At 44.5% G+C, this 18,793-nt stretch overlaps 1 protein-coding gene, 1 long non-coding RNA gene and 4 other non-coding genes across 6 annotated transcripts; all 6 read left to right on the top strand.

Annotated features, from left to right (window-relative positions):
* The first annotated feature begins 1,020 nt into the window (after positions 1 to 1,020).
* LOC124477891 (centrosome and spindle pole associated protein 1-like) lies at positions 1,021 to 3,212 on the top strand. Its single transcript, XM_047035962.1, has 8 exons — positions 1,021 to 1,068; positions 1,907 to 1,927; positions 2,009 to 2,122; positions 2,298 to 2,423; positions 2,507 to 2,620; positions 2,717 to 2,789; positions 2,892 to 3,024; positions 3,127 to 3,212. Exons 1-7 carry the CDS (start codon positions 1,021 to 1,023, stop codon positions 2,999 to 3,001), a joined length of 606 nt encoding a protein of 201 aa, XP_046891918.1. The 3' UTR covers positions 3,002 to 3,024; positions 3,127 to 3,212.
* A 6,193-nt stretch (positions 3,213 to 9,405) lies between these two features.
* On the top strand, positions 9,406 to 9,487 carry trnas-gcu. Its single transcript has one exon. It is a non-coding gene; the product is annotated as a tRNA-Ser (tRNA).
* Positions 9,488 to 10,176: 689 nt separating this feature from the next.
* LOC124477787 lies at positions 10,177 to 17,675 on the top strand. The gene is made up of 2 exons (XR_006957181.1): positions 10,177 to 10,813; positions 12,529 to 17,675. It is a non-coding gene; the product is annotated as an uncharacterized LOC124477787 (long non-coding RNA).
* Positions 17,676 to 17,884: 209 nt separating this feature from the next.
* On the top strand, positions 17,885 to 17,966 carry trnas-gcu. The gene has a single exon. It is a non-coding gene; the product is annotated as a tRNA-Ser (tRNA).
* A 227-nt stretch (positions 17,967 to 18,193) lies between these two features.
* trnas-gcu lies at positions 18,194 to 18,275 on the top strand. The gene has a single exon. It is a non-coding gene; the product is annotated as a tRNA-Ser (tRNA).
* Positions 18,276 to 18,502: 227 nt separating this feature from the next.
* On the top strand, positions 18,503 to 18,584 carry trnas-gcu. The gene has a single exon. It is a non-coding gene; the product is annotated as a tRNA-Ser (tRNA).
* Positions 18,585 to 18,793: the final 209 nt, after the last annotated feature.

The raw sequence follows: 18,793 nt of genomic DNA, 5'->3' as shown, positions 1-18,793 counted from the left end.
TTTGATGCAAATATTTACGTTCCACAACAAACTGGTACATATCTCTGAAGAAATGGTTTTGTTTCTGAACTCCAATACTGGTTGCATCGTTATAGACATCACAATTACATTATCATGTCTACTTGGTAAATTTCATATTCATAAAGCAAGAATACTCCATTCCAAGCCCAATTTTAACGTGTTCCTCTTTGAACTTAAAATACTCTTTGAATCTATTTCTAAATTACACAACAAAAAAGCAATTAAAACTTCAAAACATTTTAGATATTAGGGAGTCAGATGGCTGAGCGGTTAGGGAATCGGGCTAGTTATCGGGCTAGAAGGTTGCCAGATCGATTCCCGGCCGTGTCAAATGACGTTGTGTCCTTGGGCAAGGCACTTCACCCTACTTGCCTCGGGGGGAATGTCCCTGTACTTACTGTAAGTCGCTCTGGATAAGAGCGTCTACTAAAATGTAATGTAAAAGATAAAATCTGTAGTGACACAGACTAATTCGAGACATTGTCGATATGCTTTCCTATAATGATGTTGGATTTCTATTTTATTTTGGTTATTTTTATTGCATTGTATATCCCCTTGCATACATTACTAATTTATTGAAGTGTCTCTAGTGTCTGCAGATTTGCTATGTTTAATCTGACACAAATACCTTTGTTACGTAAGTGAGCATGTAATTGTTGAACACTGTATAACTGTATTTGCTAAAAATATTGAATAAAAAAATAAAAATAAACACTAGTGGTGAAGGAATTGGCTAAGGCGAACGCTAGCGATTGGTTATGGCAGATCAGAGTGGCTCTGAGCAGATCCAATAGTTTTAAACTTCAACAGAGTACCAGCCTACAAGGAAGTCAACGCTTGTCAATGGAGCGAGGCCAGACTCTACAAATGAAATGTACGAGAGTCTGGTTAGGACCAGGCTACTCATGAGCGCAATACGTGCAAGGAAAGTTGATAAAGTTGACCTGAAATCTGAGTTTAAGGCCCAGCAATCACTTTTAACCAAATCTTCTGCGCAAAATGAGGCTGCTACCAGGGGCGTTTCAACACGGGGGCCTACAGGGGCCAGTGCCCCTGTAAAAATGTCCCTGGCCCCCCCTGTGGCCCCCCTGAGCTGACTGAATAAAAAAAAATATATATATTTGTTATTTTTTTACACGTTTTTATTCTTCTAGAAGTCTTCATGAAACGAGGAAGGGAAATTGCAGCCTTTTTCCCCCGGTAAATAAAAAAGTTAAAGTAAAGAGAAACATATCAAGGTATTGAGAGAGCTGAGGAGCTGGAAGAGGGAGAGCCAGAGCCGTTTGTATGATTTTAATGTAAAGCAAAATGTAAGTATTTAATGTTAAGGCCGAATCCCAATACTCCCCCTTACCCCTTCCCCTTACCCCTTCCCCTTACCTTACCCCTTCCCCTTGGCCCTCGAAAGTAAGGGGTAAGGGCTACATAGCCCTAGGAAATGGGACGACACTTGGTTACAGGTACGTCATCTAGCACGTATCGATATCTCCAAAGCAAGTAGCGTTATGCACTGATATTAAACGAAATTCGCTGCTAATGGAGTTTACTTGGAACTGTAGACATGCTAGTCAAAGAAATGCGGGACTGTTGTGCAATTCAGAACTGTAACATTAACGTACCAAACTAGCGATTTTTAGAAACGTTTCTATTAGGAAAATGGTTGCAAATATATATGTTCATGACTGTACATAACACAAAACAAGACTGTCATAATTTTTTATCAATTAATTAAGCCGGTAACATAACATTTATCGGACTCTCTGGATGATTTGGTCGCCATTGTTGCCGGTCGCGCAGTTTTCACATAGCCCTAGGTTTCAAGTAAGCTCCCGATCTTACTTGGTTTTAAGGGGTGTATACCCCTTAGTCTTAGCCCTTCCCCTAGCTCCAGACGCTCTTTCAAAAGGTGAGAGGACCACGAAACTTTATTCGAAAGTTAAACAAACAGAAATATCAGTATGATCCCCATCTCACTGTCTATCTGCAGGTGCAAAGGGAGATCTCGCCTCCCATCCCCACGCTCCAGAAGAGACACAGGGCCCCCCAGTCCACCTCCAGTCCCCCCAGCATGGACAGCAGACGATCTACCTCCTCCATGTCTGTAAGTTACCGTTTGTATAAACCATAAACGTACTGTGGAGTGCATCATCTGAAAACAGGTAGAAACACATGTCTCTGTCCCCCACAGACCCCTTTTAGGAGTGTTCTCTTTCAGGAGTGTTCTTTTGACTCAGCTGTTATTAGCTAAATAAAGTTTGGTCTTCTTCTTGCAACAGCAAACGGCCAAAAACAAGGAGCTGGTCCGTCTCGCCAAGGAGAAGAACAAGAAAAAGGCGGAGGAAGAGGAGATTGCTGCTGGGAGGACGCGCTATGAGAAAGAGAGACAGGCGCGCATTCAAGAGGTGAGAGGACCACACAACTTGATTAGAAAGATTTGAACAAACAGAAATATCAGTATGATCCCCATCTTACTGTCTATCTGCAGATGCGAAGGGAGATCTCGACCCCCATCCCCACCCTCCAGAAGAGACACAGGGCCACCCCGTCCACCCCCAGTCCCCCCAGCATGGACAGCAAATGCCCCACCACCCCCATGTCTGTAAGTTACCGCTTGTATAAACCATAAATGTAGTATGTAGAGCATGGTCTGAAAACAGGGATAAACTGATGTCTCTCTCCCCCACACACCTTTTAGAAGGGTTCTCTTTCAGGGCTCCAATCCCAGACAGCTTCTGTCCCAGCTGTTAGGAAGGAGTTGAGAGCTGCAGGTAACACACACACAAAAACACTAAATGTTCCATATAGCTAGAACCAACACATTGTGGATTAGTTGGTATGTTGGTATGTCATTGTGTGTGTATGTGTGTCAGGCTGCCTACCAGAGTACGAGAGGGAAGTCCTCTGTAAATTGTCTGCAATCCGTAAAAAGCTGCTCAGAGAGCAGAAACGGGCGGAGGGCCAGATGATGCGCTCAGAGTGAGAGGAGCTGGACTCACTTGACAGGTAACACCCTCCGCTACTGGGGCACTACTGCAAAGTTTAGGGGAGAGTAGAACAGAGTTTGGTCATGAAGTATGAGATGCTAAATTTCTCTATGTGTCTTAGGATGGAGGCTTCCAGGGAGTTTATCAGACTGCCAGATGACTACATCATGTCAAAGAGCATGGACCCAAAGAAACATGAGGAAATACTGACTCTCTCTCTCTGTCTCTCTCTGTCTCTCTCTCTCTCTGTCTCTCTCTGTCTCTCTCTCTCTCTGTCTCTCTCTGTCTCTTTCTCTCTCTCTCCTTCTCTCTCTGTCTCTCTTTGCTCTCTGTCTCTCTCTCTTTCTCTCTCCCTCTCTCACTCAATCTCTCACTCAATCTTTCTCTCACTGTCTCTCACTATCTCTCTCTCTCTCTCTCTCTCTCTCTCTCACTCTCTCTCACTCTCGCTCTCTCTCTGTCTCTCTCTCTCTGTCTCTCTCTCTCTGTCTCTCTGTCTCTCTCTCTTTCTCTCACACTCTCTCTCATTCTCTCTCCCTCTCTCACTCAATCTCTCACTCAGTCTCACTGTCTCTCTCTCTATCTCTCTCTCTCTCACTCTCTCTCTCTCTCTCTTTCTCACTCACTCACTCACTCACTCTCTCTTGTTGGCTTTCTGAGAGTAGAGTGTCTTCTAGACTGCAACCTTCTTTACGAATCCATTAGATCATAAAATGTTCCGGAAAAAAGTGGAGAATAAATGGCAACTTATCACATCTGGAAATTAATTGCTTGTTGAGTTAATTAAAACTAGCTTGTATAGCATCATCATTAGAACTGCATAATTTGACATCTGTATTAGGCTATTTACATTTGAATGTCCATTTTACTTAAATTGCGGTTGTATGTTTCAGTTGAAAACGTAGTGGACTGAATAAAAAAAGGTCCACTGTGGATACTTATTAGTTGGTGTAACGGAACCAATTGTCTTTGTCACACAAACTCATTACATAAGACTCAAGATTGACTGGACACAACTTTCTACTTTAACTTTCCCACATTTCTACCATTATTTCCCTTCCAGCAAATTCTTTCTTTTGGTTAAAACCATTAATGACAGATTTCGCCCTTGTAATATTAATACAGCATGACAACAGAAATTGTTCCACTGGTGGTATTTTTGGATGACACACACAGCTCAAAGCATTTAGGGAATACACCGATGTAAATACAGGATTTTATTTCAGACCATTCTTCACAAAGAATTGTAAGCTGTAGGCCTAATGAGATCAAAATCTTCATAATAACCATTTAAATACATTAAAGCTTCAGGAGTGTTACTGATCTAATCAATCTACTTAGTAGGCCTATTGATGACTTCTGATGTAACTTATACAAATAATGAATGAATTGTGTAGGCGGGATACAAATGTTTACTTAACATACGAACAAAAGTAAATGACCATGCGTGATTTACACACTGTTATTTTGTAGCCTAATGATATTATTTTAACATTATCCCTTAGCCAACATATTAGACATTGTGATGACATCATTCTGTTGATACACTAGGCCTAGAGTGCATGTATTTATGTTTGATACTGAGACTGCAGTCGGCCAATCATCAAAAGGACTGTTTGGTAAGGAAAATCAGCGATTTATTTTGCGTACACCAGAGAACGATCCGCGTCCTCCGGGGTGCGCGTACCCCCACTTTTACCATAGGGAACTTGCCTGCAAAGAAGCATCAGGCGTGACATCATAATCAGAAGTTGACATAACAACGGACACATCTTGGCATTCCAAAGCATTATGATGTCACGTCTGACGCTTTTTGGCAGCCGATATTAGCTAAGACTGACACAAACAGAAACTCAGTACAGAGATAAGGTCTTAATGCGTACCACTAATATTAGTGTCATTGCACAGTTAAGAACAAGCACTGTCAGAAATATGGGAGTTACATCATGTGTGAGAACTTTTGGTGTGCTTTAGTTGGAAGAGAAGCCTTAAGTAGGCTACCTGTGTGCCTTACCAGTTGCCAAATACTAGTAGGTAAACACCGTCTTGTGTTCACAGGAGTGTTCACAATTTTCCATCTGCAAAATTGAGAAAACTGAACTTGAGAACTTCCTCAAGCAACAGAGGGCCAAAGTTTCAGAAAATGAAGCTTAACCCTAACTTCAAACAAGATGGTCCTTACATGGAAACAAGGGTGAGTTTCTCTTTATTCGTAGAGTATAGACAGCTGACTGGCTTTTATTTCAAAAATGGTGTGAGAGGAATACTCATCTGTGAATGGCACCTCATTTGTAGCGAGTAAATGTCATTTTAAATGGAACACTGCTCATAGTATGCCTTTTCTCTCTTCCCTAGGAGTACGGTGCCTCCCTCAGAAGAGATCCCTCCACTCTGCCTGAAGGGGGGAGAGGGGTGTACATGGGCCACCACCCGGCCGAGGGCAGGGGTCCCTGGGCTGAGGAGGGTGGACCTCCCTATAGAGAGAGCAGGTCCACCAGACTGGGAAGGGTGGAGCCTGTTGAGCGGAGGGCACCAACGTACAAAGAGGAACTAGAACAGCAGGTGAGCCGCCCTCCCTTCGATGAGTTGGGATACCGGACAAAAATACACAAAATACTGTAAATAGTATTGATTCTGCTCATAGATAAGTGATTGGTATTGAAGGTACAAACTCACCAAAACATGGACTGAACTTAGATACATGGAATTTTCTTGATCAACTTTGAGTTGAGATTCTGTGTTTTACCTTGGTCCATGTTTGAAACAAGTAGAGCAATGATGGTGGGCATGTCATGTTTTGACGTGAATGGTACAGAGAATGGAGGAGTGAACTTTTTGGTCGGATCAATGATAAAAGTTGTAGATTTATATTGATTTTTAACATCATTTGTAAGGTAGTTTGATTCATCCCATTTAGACTGTCTCACCCAGTGAAAGTCAGTCTGATGTTCATGATGATGTCACAATCTATGCTGGGTCTATCCTCAAATCTCTGGTACATGTGGTTCCGGGGGAGTCAGTATTCCTCACCATATTCCTTCAAAATCTTGTAACCCTCCAGATCCAGGAGAAGCAGGAGCGCCTGAGGCTGGAAAAGAAAGAAAGAGACTGGGCTGAGGCCAAGACGGAGGCTGAAATGAAGAACTACAACCCATGGGGCCGGGGAGGGTGTGGCGCACCCCTCAGAGACACCCGAGGGGACCTCATAAGTACGTTGTAGCATGTTTCACTTACCTTCATTGTTGGCTCACCTTTCAGGATCGCATAAGTGGATCTGTGTTAAATTGATGAGAGATACAGGCTCATTCCCATATAAATATAGATATATAAATATATATATATATAGGTGCTCATCTTATCTGTGAAGCCCTCTGTGACATTGTTTGTAAGAAGGGCTATACAAATAACATGATTTGATATAGTCACTTTGTAGAGGGCCACATTTTAAACAGTTTTGAAGTCAGGGGTGAAAATGTTTGCTGGTCTGCTGATTTTTACTTTTGAATCTTGTATTTAAAACACTTCTTATGATTTGCCTGTCTAGCTGACCTGAAGCAGATGCACAGGCAGAATGAGGAAGCTTGGCTGAACCCCGAGACCTCTCAGAGAATAGCCAATGTGACCATGCCCAACCTGAGAGAGGACAGACTGCTTCCTATCAACACAGTCTCAGGTAGACAGTCACTGCACCAGCTGGCACATTGCAGATAACACATACTTTAAAGTGCATGGAATACCCCTTGGTGTAATATATTTCATCTTTGCAGGTTGTGATCATGTCCAGACCAGTGACATTTCCAGCAGGTTGTTTGCTAACCAGCAGACAGGGGCGCACTGGGGCCACCACCCGGCCGAGGGCAGGGGTCCCTGGGCTGAGGAGGGTGGACCTCCCTATAGAGAGAGCAGGTCCACCAGACTGGGAAGGGTGGAGCCTGTTGAGCGGAGGGCACCAACGTACAAAGAGGAACTAGAACAGCAGGTGAGCCGCCCTCCCTTCGATGAGTTGGGATACCGGACAAAAATACACAAAATACTGTAAATAGTATTGATTCTGCTCATAGATAAGTGATTGGTATTGAAGGTACAAACTCAGTGGAGCCCTTGGCAGCATTTGTTAAAAGTGATTGTGGTGTCCGTGGTGTAAAAATGCCAGGGGGAGGAGTGAGTGTCCTGCATCACTATGCTGACGATACAACATGTACTGTAATGGATGTGGACAGTGTAAAATGTTTAATGAAATGTTTTGATATATATGGGAAGGCATCTGGGGCAAGGGTGAATGTTGAAAAAAGTGAAATGTTGTGTGCAAAAGAAATGGACATATCCACATGTAACGTTCCTTTTAGAACGGTAAAGGATTATGTAAAGGTTTTGGGGGTGAATATTGGGGTGAATGAATGTGAAGCCGGAGACATTACATGGACGGGGGTGATTAACAAGATCAAGACCACTTTGAACTTCTGGAAACAAAGGAAATTGAAATTGAGGGGTAAAGTGGTGGTGGTGAATGCTTTGCTAATGTCTAAATGTGTCTATGTGTTAGGTGTTTTGGATGTGCCTGTGTGGGTGTTGAAGGAAATCAAGGGGATGGTATCCGGCTTCTTGTGGGGTGGGGGTGGGGGAGCGGTTAAGATTGCTCATGATGTTTTGATTGCAGATTATTTGAAGGGGGGGTTGAGATTAATGGACATTGAAGTTAAACTGAAAGCCATGCGGGTCAAGACAGTTAAGAAATGTTTGTATGGAGAGCAGGGTCATGGGTGGATGGAGTTTTTTCGCCACTGGGTACATAAAGTTAGTGGTTGTGGGGATTATGGCCTGTTAATGTGTCTGAAGCCAGGGATGTATGTAGGGGCACCTTATTAGTTTTATAAGGAGGTGTTTAGGGCTTGGGGGGAGTTTTTGCCACAAATTACCTATTCATGTGTATCGGCAGGGGTGATTTTGAATATGCCGGTGTTTTTGAATCCTGTGCTGAAATCAAGGGGAAGGCTTTTGGAGAGTAAGGTGTTCATGAAGGCAGGTATGGTGAAGGTTCGGGATTTTAGGTATGAGGTAATCCCAGGGTTCCTGACGGATCAGGCAATCCTGGACACTATCTGGGCAGTGGAGTGGGATATCGGTAGAGGGGCGGTATTAGGGGTCTTTGAGAGGTTAAAGGAGTGCTTCCCCAGGGAGTGGGTTGATATTCTGGATAGTTCTGTGTGTGTGGGGAATGTGGGAGCATTGCCTGACTTACGGATGGGGATGGGGGAGTCTAGCCGGGCATTGTCCTCTGCCAGGGTAAAAGATATTTACTGGGCTCTGCTAGTTGGGAAGGTTAGGGTACCTGCCTCGGAGAAGGTGTGGAGGTGTGTGTTTCCGGGGTTGGATATGGAATGTTTGTGGGGTAATTTAATGGTGAAACTAAATAGTCTTGAATGTACACATTTTGATTTTATGCTTAGGCACAACAGGATTTACACTAAGGTGGTGATTCATCAGATAGACAGGTCAGTGTCACGGGTGTGTGATGTGTGTGAAGAGGAGGATGAAAACCTGATGCACATGATGTTTGAATGCAACTCTGTGTCTGGGTTTTATGTAAGGCTTAAGCTATTGTTGGCGTCAAACTGGGGAGTGGAATGGATAGGACGGTTTGATTGGAGGTGTTTAGTATTGTTTGGAGTGTGGGAGAGAGAGACGGGGTTAAATATAGAGTTATTGAACTATGTGTTGTCCCATGCAAGATATGCAGTGTACTTAAGGCGGAACTTGGCGCGTTTTGAGGCTAAGAGGGTAAAAGTGTGGGACATATTTGTGGGGATGTTAAAAAAGGATGTGGGACTGATGTACAAGTATGGACATGGGGACTTTGAGAAGGTATTTTTGAAGGATTGTAGATTTATAGAGAAAGAAGAGGGGGGGGGCTTGGTGTTTAGGTTTTGAGTTTTTCTTTCATTTCATTTTCGGTTCATGGTTGTATTGAGAGCTTGTTGAAGCAGGAATTTAACATGTGATCAATGTTGTAATTTGTACATGATGTTTGGACCTGTGCTATATATATGTAATGTAAGCTGAAGTGTCAGCAAATATTGTAGATGGTTTTTTTTTATAATAAAGAGAAAAAAAAAAGGCGATGGACTGCTAATCCATTGTGCTCTGCTCGCGCAACTTCGAATCTCATCCTCGTCGGCAAGTTAAGTTTATGACATGTCCGCCCTTTAAATTGAAATTCTTCCGTCCCTGAATTCTTAGTTCTCCTACTTAGTGTTCCTCCACTACCTTTCCAACAACTCTTTATATTCCTTCCTCAGCTCCTGATTTTGTTCCTTTCCCAATTGTGCATGGCGTCACTTGCTTTTCTCCATGTTTTGTAAAATGGAAGGTTTTTAACTGCAATGGGCCCAGAGCTCAAAAAGACGAGGTGGCCGAGTGGTTAAGGCGATGGACTGCTAACCCATTGTGCTCTGCACGCACGACTTTGAATCTCATCCTCGTCGGCAAGTTGTCTTTATGACATGTCCGCCTTATTAAATTGAAATTCTTCCGTCCCTGAACTCTTAGTTCTCCTACTTAGTGTTCCTCCACTACCTTTCCAATAACTCTCTGATTCCTTCCTCAGCTCCTGATTTTGTTCGTTTCACAATTGTGCCTGTCGTCACCTGCTTTTCTCCACGTTTTGTGAAATGGAAGGTTTTTTAACTGCCGTTGGCCCAGTGCTCCAAAAGACGAGGTGGCCGAGTGGTTAAGGCGATTGACTGCTAATCCATTGTGCTCTGCTCGCGCAACTTCGAATCTCATCCTCGTCGGCAAGTTGTCTTTATGACATGTCCGCCTTATCAAATTGAAATTCTTCCTTCCTCCTACTTAGTGTCCCTCCACTACCTTTCCAACAACTCTTTGATTCCTTCCTCAACTCCTGATTTTGTTCCTTTCCCAATTGTGCATGGCGTCACTTGCTTTTCTCCATGTTTTGTAAAATGGAAGGTTTTTAACTGCAATGGGCCCAGAGCTCAAAAAGACGAGGTGGCCGAGTGGTTAAGGCGATGGACTGCTAACCCATTGTGCTCTGCACGCGCGACTTTGAATCTCATCCTCGTCGGCAATTTGTCTTTATGACATGTCCGCCTTATTAAATTGAAATTCTTCCGTCCCTGAACTCTTAGTTCTCCTACTTAGTGTTCCTGTCGGGGGATTTCTGATGTAAGGTGACCTCAAGAAAGGAGTCAACTAGGACAGGGGTTAGATGAGGAGAGGAAATAGCCCACGTAGGGAACTAGGCCAGGAAAGAAGACTTGTTTATCCCCATGTTTATCCCCATGTAAGGAATTAGGTGAGAGAGGAAGCTGTTTGGGTCCCATGCTCGATAATGAGGAGAAGAGTGAGCTGGGAGAGTCACTCTCCCCCTCCCGTTAGAATGTTCTTTTCAGAGAAGGAGTCAGGTCGGGATGACCTGATAGGGAAATGTTGCTCGAGTGAGACCACGGGTTGTGCAAGAGGGACCACGGGTTGTGTAAGGACAGCCAATTGAGGGAGGACATCTGTTTATCTTGAACAAACTGTGTGTTGTCTGATAATGGCCAAACATATTTGTGTGACGTAATAAGACTGTATAAAAGCTCTAGTCTGTCAATGCATGGTAGACTTCCCTGGCTAGAGAAGTTCTGCGCGTGATTTCCAATCTGCCTGGCAACAATAAAGACAAAGACCTTTGCAATCAATCTCCTGACTCCAAGCCTGTTAATTCTTGCTTCACTAAGAACCACTTTCGAGACCCCAACAATTGGTGACTACCGACGTGATTCGCTACATCTACATTTGAGAAGGTAGGCAATGAAAAAACCTGTAAAGTACCTAATGAATGCTTAGATACGAATCTTGAACTAAGAGAAGGTGAAAAAGGCTTTGGAGAAGGGGACTGGTTGCAAATGTTTTAATTGCCAGGATGTATGTTACCCTGAATGAAAGAAATGATTGAATGTAAATGTTTCTTGCTAAAGCTTCTCTACTGTCGTACTATTAAGCTCAGGCAAGGGGGTCTCCGGCGGCCTCTATTTATAACCTGGGAAGCTTAGGTACAAAACTACTATGGGCCTCTTTAAAACAAAATTCGAGTAAACTGAGGACATTTCTTTTAGGGCCTTTTGAACCTAGCAAAAGGTAAAGTTCGGAAGGTCCGGTAAAAAATCGCCACTTAACCAACAAATGGTTAAAGTGTGTGCAATCAGAGTAATATGGTTACATCTAAAACAAGGCTGTTGAAAAAGATCAGGTTAGCCAAGGGTGCTAGCGATTCGGGGGGTGCCTGCGTGTCTAACGTTTTTCAACAGACCTCAAGCAAATTATTATTGTAATATCCGTCCTGGCTAAAAAGTTGCACTATTAAACAACAAGTGACAGCAAAGTATAGCTGCAGCTATTACTTCAGTCGAAAGTGAGTCAGGACTAGCTATCCGAAAAGATTCATCTCAAGACGCGCTGAGAAAACTTGGGTTAGACGGATATCCGTAGATAATGTATATAATGTATGGAGAAATGTATGTTTTTGTGGCATTCCGTGAGATGACAGTCTTAAAAGGTTCTGAGAGTTCCTAAAACAGCTGTGGTAAAAAAGGCTGTTGAGGGAGCGATTAGAACCAGAGACAAAAATCTCTGTTAAAATGCTAAAAAAAACATATGGGAAATGGAGTCAGATAAAAACGGAGTGATAAATCTATTGACTGTTTTTGATATTGACATGTAAAACCCTCTAAAAATCAGTGAAACGAGTCTAAAAAAAGTGAGAGAGTACGGCTGTTGCGCAATCGTTTCAGACTCGCTTCAGGAAAGCGAGTTGTAAGGGAGGGGGTGAGCAGGGCTGTTCAAAAAAGGGCGTTGCCCTGAGCAATGTGTGAATATCGTAAATCAGCAATAGAAGGAGAAATGAGAACTATTGACATGAATAAAGATGTACGGAAGCCAGTGAACTGACTTAAGTTAGTTGGAGATAACTAAAGTATTGGACCTGGTAGAATTGTGGACTATGAATGTGCGTGTGCGGCTGAGAATATGTGGGCACACTGATTTTCAGTCTGGTTAAGAAAAAACGGCCTAATTACCCGTATAAAATTAACAGACAAGCCTAAACTAAGAACATGGCTGATCACGCACAAGAAATGGTAAAGAACGATAAAAGTAAGGTAATGAAAAATACAACGGGCAAGATCAAGTGTGGTGAAAGTGTCTTACATGCTGTTCTCTGAACATTACAGACGCTGATCCGGGCATTTGGACCCCGGTTGTATGAAAAAACTCTCCTCAGGGAGGAGTAGCAAAAATAAACTGTTGCCATGTATGAAAATAAAAAAGGAGAAACAATGAGTGTGTCTCCATTACTGTCAGCTGTGTGTTTGCCTCGTTCAACAAACAACTCATTTACATTTACACTAACATTTACATGTACATTAACATTTACATAATGAAAAGATAGATACAGGAATGAATGTATGCAAATGGCATATGTATAAAAACTGGCCAGTAACACTCATATTCTTAAGTTTAGATCTGCCTGTTCCATCCCAAACGCATCATGAGTGTGCCAAAGAGACCGGTAGAGGGAGGAGCCAGAGCTGTCCTGTCGCCTGACCAGACCGTGCCAGCTGCTCCTCTGCGCGTGACCGCCCAGGAGGTGCTCAGCCTCAAATTCCCTCTTCTCCGAGAACGCCTCGTCGAGATGAACAGGAAATGGGCCAAGCGCACTGCCAAGATGACAACAGTCTGGCCAGAGCACGGGACTTTCGATCTAAGCCTCTGCGACGACATGAGGGTCCTGATCGCCAACCACAGCCATTCTGGTTCGGCCAAGAAAAAACTCAAAAAACGCAATGAGGAAGCTGAGTGTCTGAAGCTGTATGAAGAACAAGGACAGAACTATCGTGATACGGCTAAGGCTTGCTTGCTCGCAGCCAAGACCGATCATGAGACTCTAGAGAGGGCCTCCCCTCCCCCATACGCTAAAGAGAAGAGCGGCTCTGCCCCACCCAGAAAGTCAGGGAAGGCTAGTCTGTATCAAGGAGCCTCCTGTATACCATCAAGCACCCATCCTGGTCAGGGGAACTCAGTTGAATTATGTGCCCTGGACAACAATGGACATGACTGGTTTAATTGCTCGGCTCCCCAATCCATATGAGGGAGCGAGTAGGTGGATTAAGGCGTTCGAGCAAGAGACACTAGGCCACAACATAGCTATCGGAGACATCAAAATGATCCTGGGGCGCACCCTGGGGGCTGGAGGCTTGAGTGACGTCATGCATTCTCAGCATCTGGCCGAGATCCTAGACACTCATGCGGGGGACGGAGACCTTTTCAATGCAATCCGCACAGAAGTCTGGGAAAGCCTGAGAACCCTCTTTCCGGATCGGGTGAGGCTGGACATGCTCACTGGGGAGACAATTGAGTTATCTGAGCCACCAATGGCATTTATTCACAAAACTTTGGGGAAATGGAGAGCTGAACTAGGGAAAAATCCAGAAGACGAGGTCCTGCAACAAGCAATGTTTCGACAAGGGGTCGTCCGAGGCCTGACAGAGACTGTTCAGGGGCGGTTGGCAGATGTAGTGGGTCTCTATTCCATGCCTTTTGCCCAGTTTTGCGAACACATCACCCATGCCGTGTTAAAAGAAAGGAACAATGAAAACAAAAGGCTGCAGAGTGACCGAGAGAATGCGCGGAAGCTGAACAAACTCCAACTCAGGTCCGGCCTACAAGCAGGACTCGTCGCTCCCCCTGCTGCCTACAGTCAAAACAGACAGTGGGGGAGCGAGTCAGAAGGGCTGGCGCTGGGCCTAGTTTCCCAGTAGCCGTGGCCCTTCGAGAGATGACGTAAGAAGCAGGAGTCACCTCTCTACAGGCCAAACTGAAAGGGACTGAGGGGGGGAGAAAGCATTAACGGATATCAAACTGAGTCTACAACAGGCACCAGCTCTGGCCCTTCCGAACTACGAGAAACCCATCTTCCTGTATGTATCCAATCATAATTTACACACACCACATAATTGCGAATCTTGTTGAACAGGGTAAATTTCGGTTGACAGAGGCACGAAATTAGGAGATTTAAAGAAGAGGTAAAAATATTATGAAATATGTGAAGGAGTATGAAGAATTTGGGTTGTCACTGACTAACATATTTTTTCTATCCCTTAGGAATTGCATAGATATGAACTGTGCGATGGGGGGAAGGGGGATAGGAAAAATTTGGACTATGGTCTCAGAGACAGAGGCAATTTTAAATTGATAATTTAGTTGATAAACAAGTAAAGCACACCCTAAGTAGTAACATTTATAATTTTGATAGTCTAACCTTAGACTATGGTGAAGTTTTGTTAAAGATGTTTTGTAGGAACTAGGGGAGGAGAAGGAGGAGAGGACGAGCCTCGGAGAAACCAATCAGCATCCAGCCTGGTGGTCGAGTCTCCAGTAAAGGCGACCGGGGGAAAAGTCAACACCCCGTGTAGAGACACTGCCTGAACACAGGGTCACGAGCAACGATGACCACAACACAGTTTGAAGGGTCAACCATGTGGTCCATCTGGAAGCACCGTTATAAATCCCACATCAAACTTGGTCACACCTATAACAACTATTGACTCTGATTTCCCTGATACAGTACAGGACAGTGCTCTCCTAAAGGCAAAGCACACGAATGACGTTGGTTAACTCTCAGCCTCCAACTGGGCCTGAGACTGAGGATTGAGAGCTTCCTGCTCGTGCCTCAGAAGTCAAGGGTGTGCCTAAGATCAAGGACCAAATCCAGGGCTCGAAGTTACCAAGCCACCCTGGACAACGGCGAACAGTCACTCAACCCCTGCTCCCTGTTGAGGGATCAGAAAATGAAACTCAGCCGCCGAATAACAACAAACCCTTCCTGGTTGCGTTCCAACTGGGAAGAAGGGGGGTGAGTGAAACGGGGACACATGAGGTGGATGCAACAGCAATATTGTCATTGGAAATGTGAAACTAGAGTAATTGTTGACAAATGCCTAGGTGGTTTAGGTTAATAGAACCAGGGTTTATTGATGACATTAACGATGTTTGTTGGCTCTGAGTTAACACCTCCCAGAGTCCACTGCCCGTGCATGGAGAACAACTGGCGAGTAGCAGAGGAAAATAGGGTTTGGTGATGTATGCCTACATCACATCCACATTGTTTCTGATGGAGTTTCACAAAAGCTATGACTAAACTAAACATCCTAAGCTTGAAGCTGTTATGACTGTATATCCATCTCTCTGTCCCGGTTTCTATAAAACTCACCTCCATTATGATGACAGAGTCAATAGGACTCTCCCCTGAACGCAGAAGTATCCTGTTCCTGGACTGTGTCTAATTCCAGGAGAGGGTAAAACCAGATCCAGATCCAGGGGTCGAGCCAGGGAAGGTTCACCAAAGAGGGCCAGCACCAGAGACCATCGACCTCCAACAACCCCACTTGTGCAGCTGCTAAAAGACGTGCAGCTGAGCGAGCAGGGGACGATCCTGGCAGACCCCATAGACCCCACACCCACACAGCAGAATCCCCTTCCCGAGCAAACTGCTCGGTGAGGTAGAGGTAAGTGGGCTGACACGAGATGTTTTAGGACAAGGGGGGAGCAAAGCAGAGTTCATTGCAATATGAATACCACATGCCGTCACCTAGGTGATCCACTTCAAGCTAAACCAAACCACAGAAAACCTCGAGGAGGCTCCTCGCAAGAGGCGGGCCTTCAAGTCTGATGTAACGATTGATGCCATAGGTCAGCCAAGGGGGGTGCCCAATGACTTTAAAGCAAGAAATGAGGTGGCGTCAGGGTTTGAGTCCATCTTGCCCTGGATAACGGTAAATAAGAACACTGAATGGATTAATTATCTGTACTATAATCAGCAGCGCTTCATTAACTATACAGACGAGGCTCTCACCGCCCTGGGCCAGCAGCTGTCTTCAACATCAGCAATGACCTGGCAGAACCGACAGGTATTGGACTGGCTGCTGGCGGAGCGTTTGCACTCTGATTGGTCAGGTATGTTGCACATTCATACCAAACAACACTGCCCCTACAGGAAGATTTGCACAAGCTATGACTGACTTAAAGGCACTGAGACAGGAGGTGAAGGATAATGCAGGACACAAGACTGAATGGTTTGAACTGATGAGGGAGAGCTTGGGAGATTGGGGGTTTAGCTGGGTAAGAATAGGGATTGCAGTGCTGCTGACCTTATTGGCCATTGTATTGATTCTCTGCTGTTGCATACCCATCTTCCGGTCTCGTGTCAAAACCCACTATGCCTGCCCCATTGTAGCTAAGATGAAGGAGTTGGATGACTCACATGCTTTTTCTCTGTTTAAGAGCAAGCCTTCTGCCCCGGACTTGTACCCTGTCCAGGTGGCGGAGGGACAAAGTGGCTGAATGATGTCCCAAACCAGGCCACACCGAGCGATGCCAAATCAGTCGAGCCGCTTCGGGGCCGTGGAACATCGCTCAATGAGTATACCAAGCACATAATTTTGTTTGTTTTATGAGTTTAATTTTTGTTTTATTAATTGAGTGGTGTATATGTAACTCAGTGATTTGTGCATTAATCAGTGTAGGTTTGTGGAGGACTGCCCTCCCAAACCCATTTCTGTTGAATCATCCATGGTTTCTCCCCCCTTAAAAGAGCGAGGCCTAAAAAGCCGGGGGGAGTTTTACTCCAGGATCTGATGATACAGAGGAGCAAAGGCAATTCTGAACAGATATTTGAGTACTGCATATGTTGTTGTAAACTTTATGTGTAGACTTGATGTTTGATCATATACCATCGTGTTTTTGTGAAACTGTGTTTGAGGGTCTGGGGGTATTTACCTAGCCAAAGGAAGGTTATATACTCACACATATTGCAGGCTTACAACCATATGAGTAGACTGAGCCAAGGTTTCCCTCAGACTGGGGACCTTGTTTACACAACATGAATTTGGACAGTTTCATTACAGGCAAACACTAGCTTACTATTCTACCATATACTCGCCTATTACTCAAAAGAATTAAGGAAAATTGGGTCTGAGGAGTTTTGTTTTTTTCAATGTTTAAATGTTTTACAGGCTACACAGAAAGATAGATTATGGGAGGAGTAGTGTGGGCAAAATGCCCACAAAGGGGGGAGTGTCGGGGGATTTCTGATGTAAGGTGACCTCAAGAAAGGAGTCAACTAGGACAGGGGTTAGATGAGGAGAGGAAATAGCCCACGTAGGGAACTAGGCCAGGAAAGAAGACTTGTTTATCCCCATGTTTATCCCCATGTAAGGAATTAGGTGAGAGAGGAAGCTGTTTGGGTCCCATGCTCGATAATGAGGAGAAGAGTGAGCTGGGAGAGTCACTCTCCCCCTCCCGTTAGAATGTTCTTTTCAGAGAAGGAGTCAGGTCGGGATGACCTGATAGGGAAATGTTGCTCGAGTGAGACCACGGGTTGTGCAAGAGGGACCACGGGTTGTGTAAGGACAGCCAATTGAGGGAGGACATCTGTTTATCTTGAACAAACTGTGTGTTGTCTGATAATGGCCAAACATATTTGTGTGACGTAATAAGACTGTATAAAAGCTCTAGTCTGTCAATGCATGGTAGACTTCCCTGGCTAGAGAAGTTCTGCGCGTGATTTCCAATCTGCCTGGCAACAATAAAGACAAAGACCTTTGCAATCAATCTCCTGACTCCAAGCCTGTTAATTCTTGCTTCACTAAGAACCACTTTCGAGACCCCAACATTCCTCCACTACCTTTCCAATAACTCTCTGATTCCTTCCTCAGCTCCTGATTTTGTTCCTTTCACAATTGTGCCTGTCGTCACTTGCTTTTCTCCATGTTTTGTGAAATGGAAGGTTTTTTCACTGCCTAGGGCCCAGTGGTGTAAATGACGAGGTGGCCGAGTGGTTAAGGCGATGGACTGCTAATCCATTGTGCTCTGCTCGCGCGACTTCGAATCTCATCCTCGTCGGCAAGTTGAATTTATGACATGTCCGCCCTTTTAAATTGAAATTCTTCCGTCCCTGAATTCCTAGTTCTCCTACTTAGTGTTCCTCCACTACCTTTCCAACAACTCTCTGATTCCTTCCTCAGCTCCTAATTTTGTTCCTTTCACAATTGTGCCTGTCGTCACCCGCTTTTCTCCACGTTTTGTGAAATGGAAGGTTTTTTAACTGCCGTTGGCCAAGTGCTCCAAAAGACGAGGTGGCCGAGTGGTTAAGGCGATGGACTGCTAATCCATTGTGCTCTGCACGCGTGAGTTCGAATCTCATCCTCGTCGGCAAGTTGTCTTTATGACATGTCCGCCCTATTAAATTGAAATTCTTCCGACCCTGAATTCTTAGTTCTCCTACTTAGTGTTCCTCCACTACCTTTCCAGCAACTCTTTATATTCCTTCCTCAGCTCCTGATTTTGTTCCTTTCCCAATTGTGCATGGCGTCACTTGCTTTTCTCCATGTTTTGGGAAATGGAAGGTCTTTCACCGCCGTGGGCCCATTGCTGTAAACGACGAGGTGGCCGAGTGGTTAAGGCGATGGACTGCTAATCCATTGTGCTCTGCACGCGTGAGTTCGAATCTCATCCTCGTCGGTAAGTTGTCTTTATGACATGTCCGCCCTATTAAATTGAAATTCTTCCGTCCCTGAATTCTTAGTTCTCCTACTTAGTGTTCCTCCACTACCTTTCCAACAACTCTTTATATTCCTTCCTCAGCTCCTGATTTTGTTCCTTTCCCAATTGTGCATGGCGTCACTTGCTTTTCTCCATGTTTTGGGAAATGGAAGGTCTTTCACCGCCGT

This window comes from Hypomesus transpacificus, chromosome 15, assembly GCF_021917145.1.
Source record: "Hypomesus transpacificus isolate Combined female chromosome 15, fHypTra1, whole genome shotgun sequence".
NCBI lineage: Eukaryota > Metazoa > Chordata > Actinopteri > Osmeriformes > Osmeridae > Hypomesus > Hypomesus transpacificus.
This window is presented reverse-complemented; position numbering and strand designations above follow the sequence as displayed.

What these genes read in the sequence shown, in the direction of transcription:
- LOC124477891 (XM_047035962.1), top strand. Translation starts at nt 1,021, where the DNA reads ATGAGGCTGCTACCAGGGGCGTTTCAACACGGGGGCCTACAGGGGCCA. An exon ending in GATCTACCTCCTCCATGTCT is followed by an intron (nt 2,123 to 2,297) that starts GTAAGTTACCGT and finishes TTCTTGCAACAG; the next exon opens with CAAACGGCCAAAAACAAGGA. An exon ending in GACAGGCGCGCATTCAAGAG is followed by an intron (nt 2,424 to 2,506) that starts GTGAGAGGACCA and finishes GTCTATCTGCAG; the next exon opens with ATGCGAAGGGAGATCTCGAC.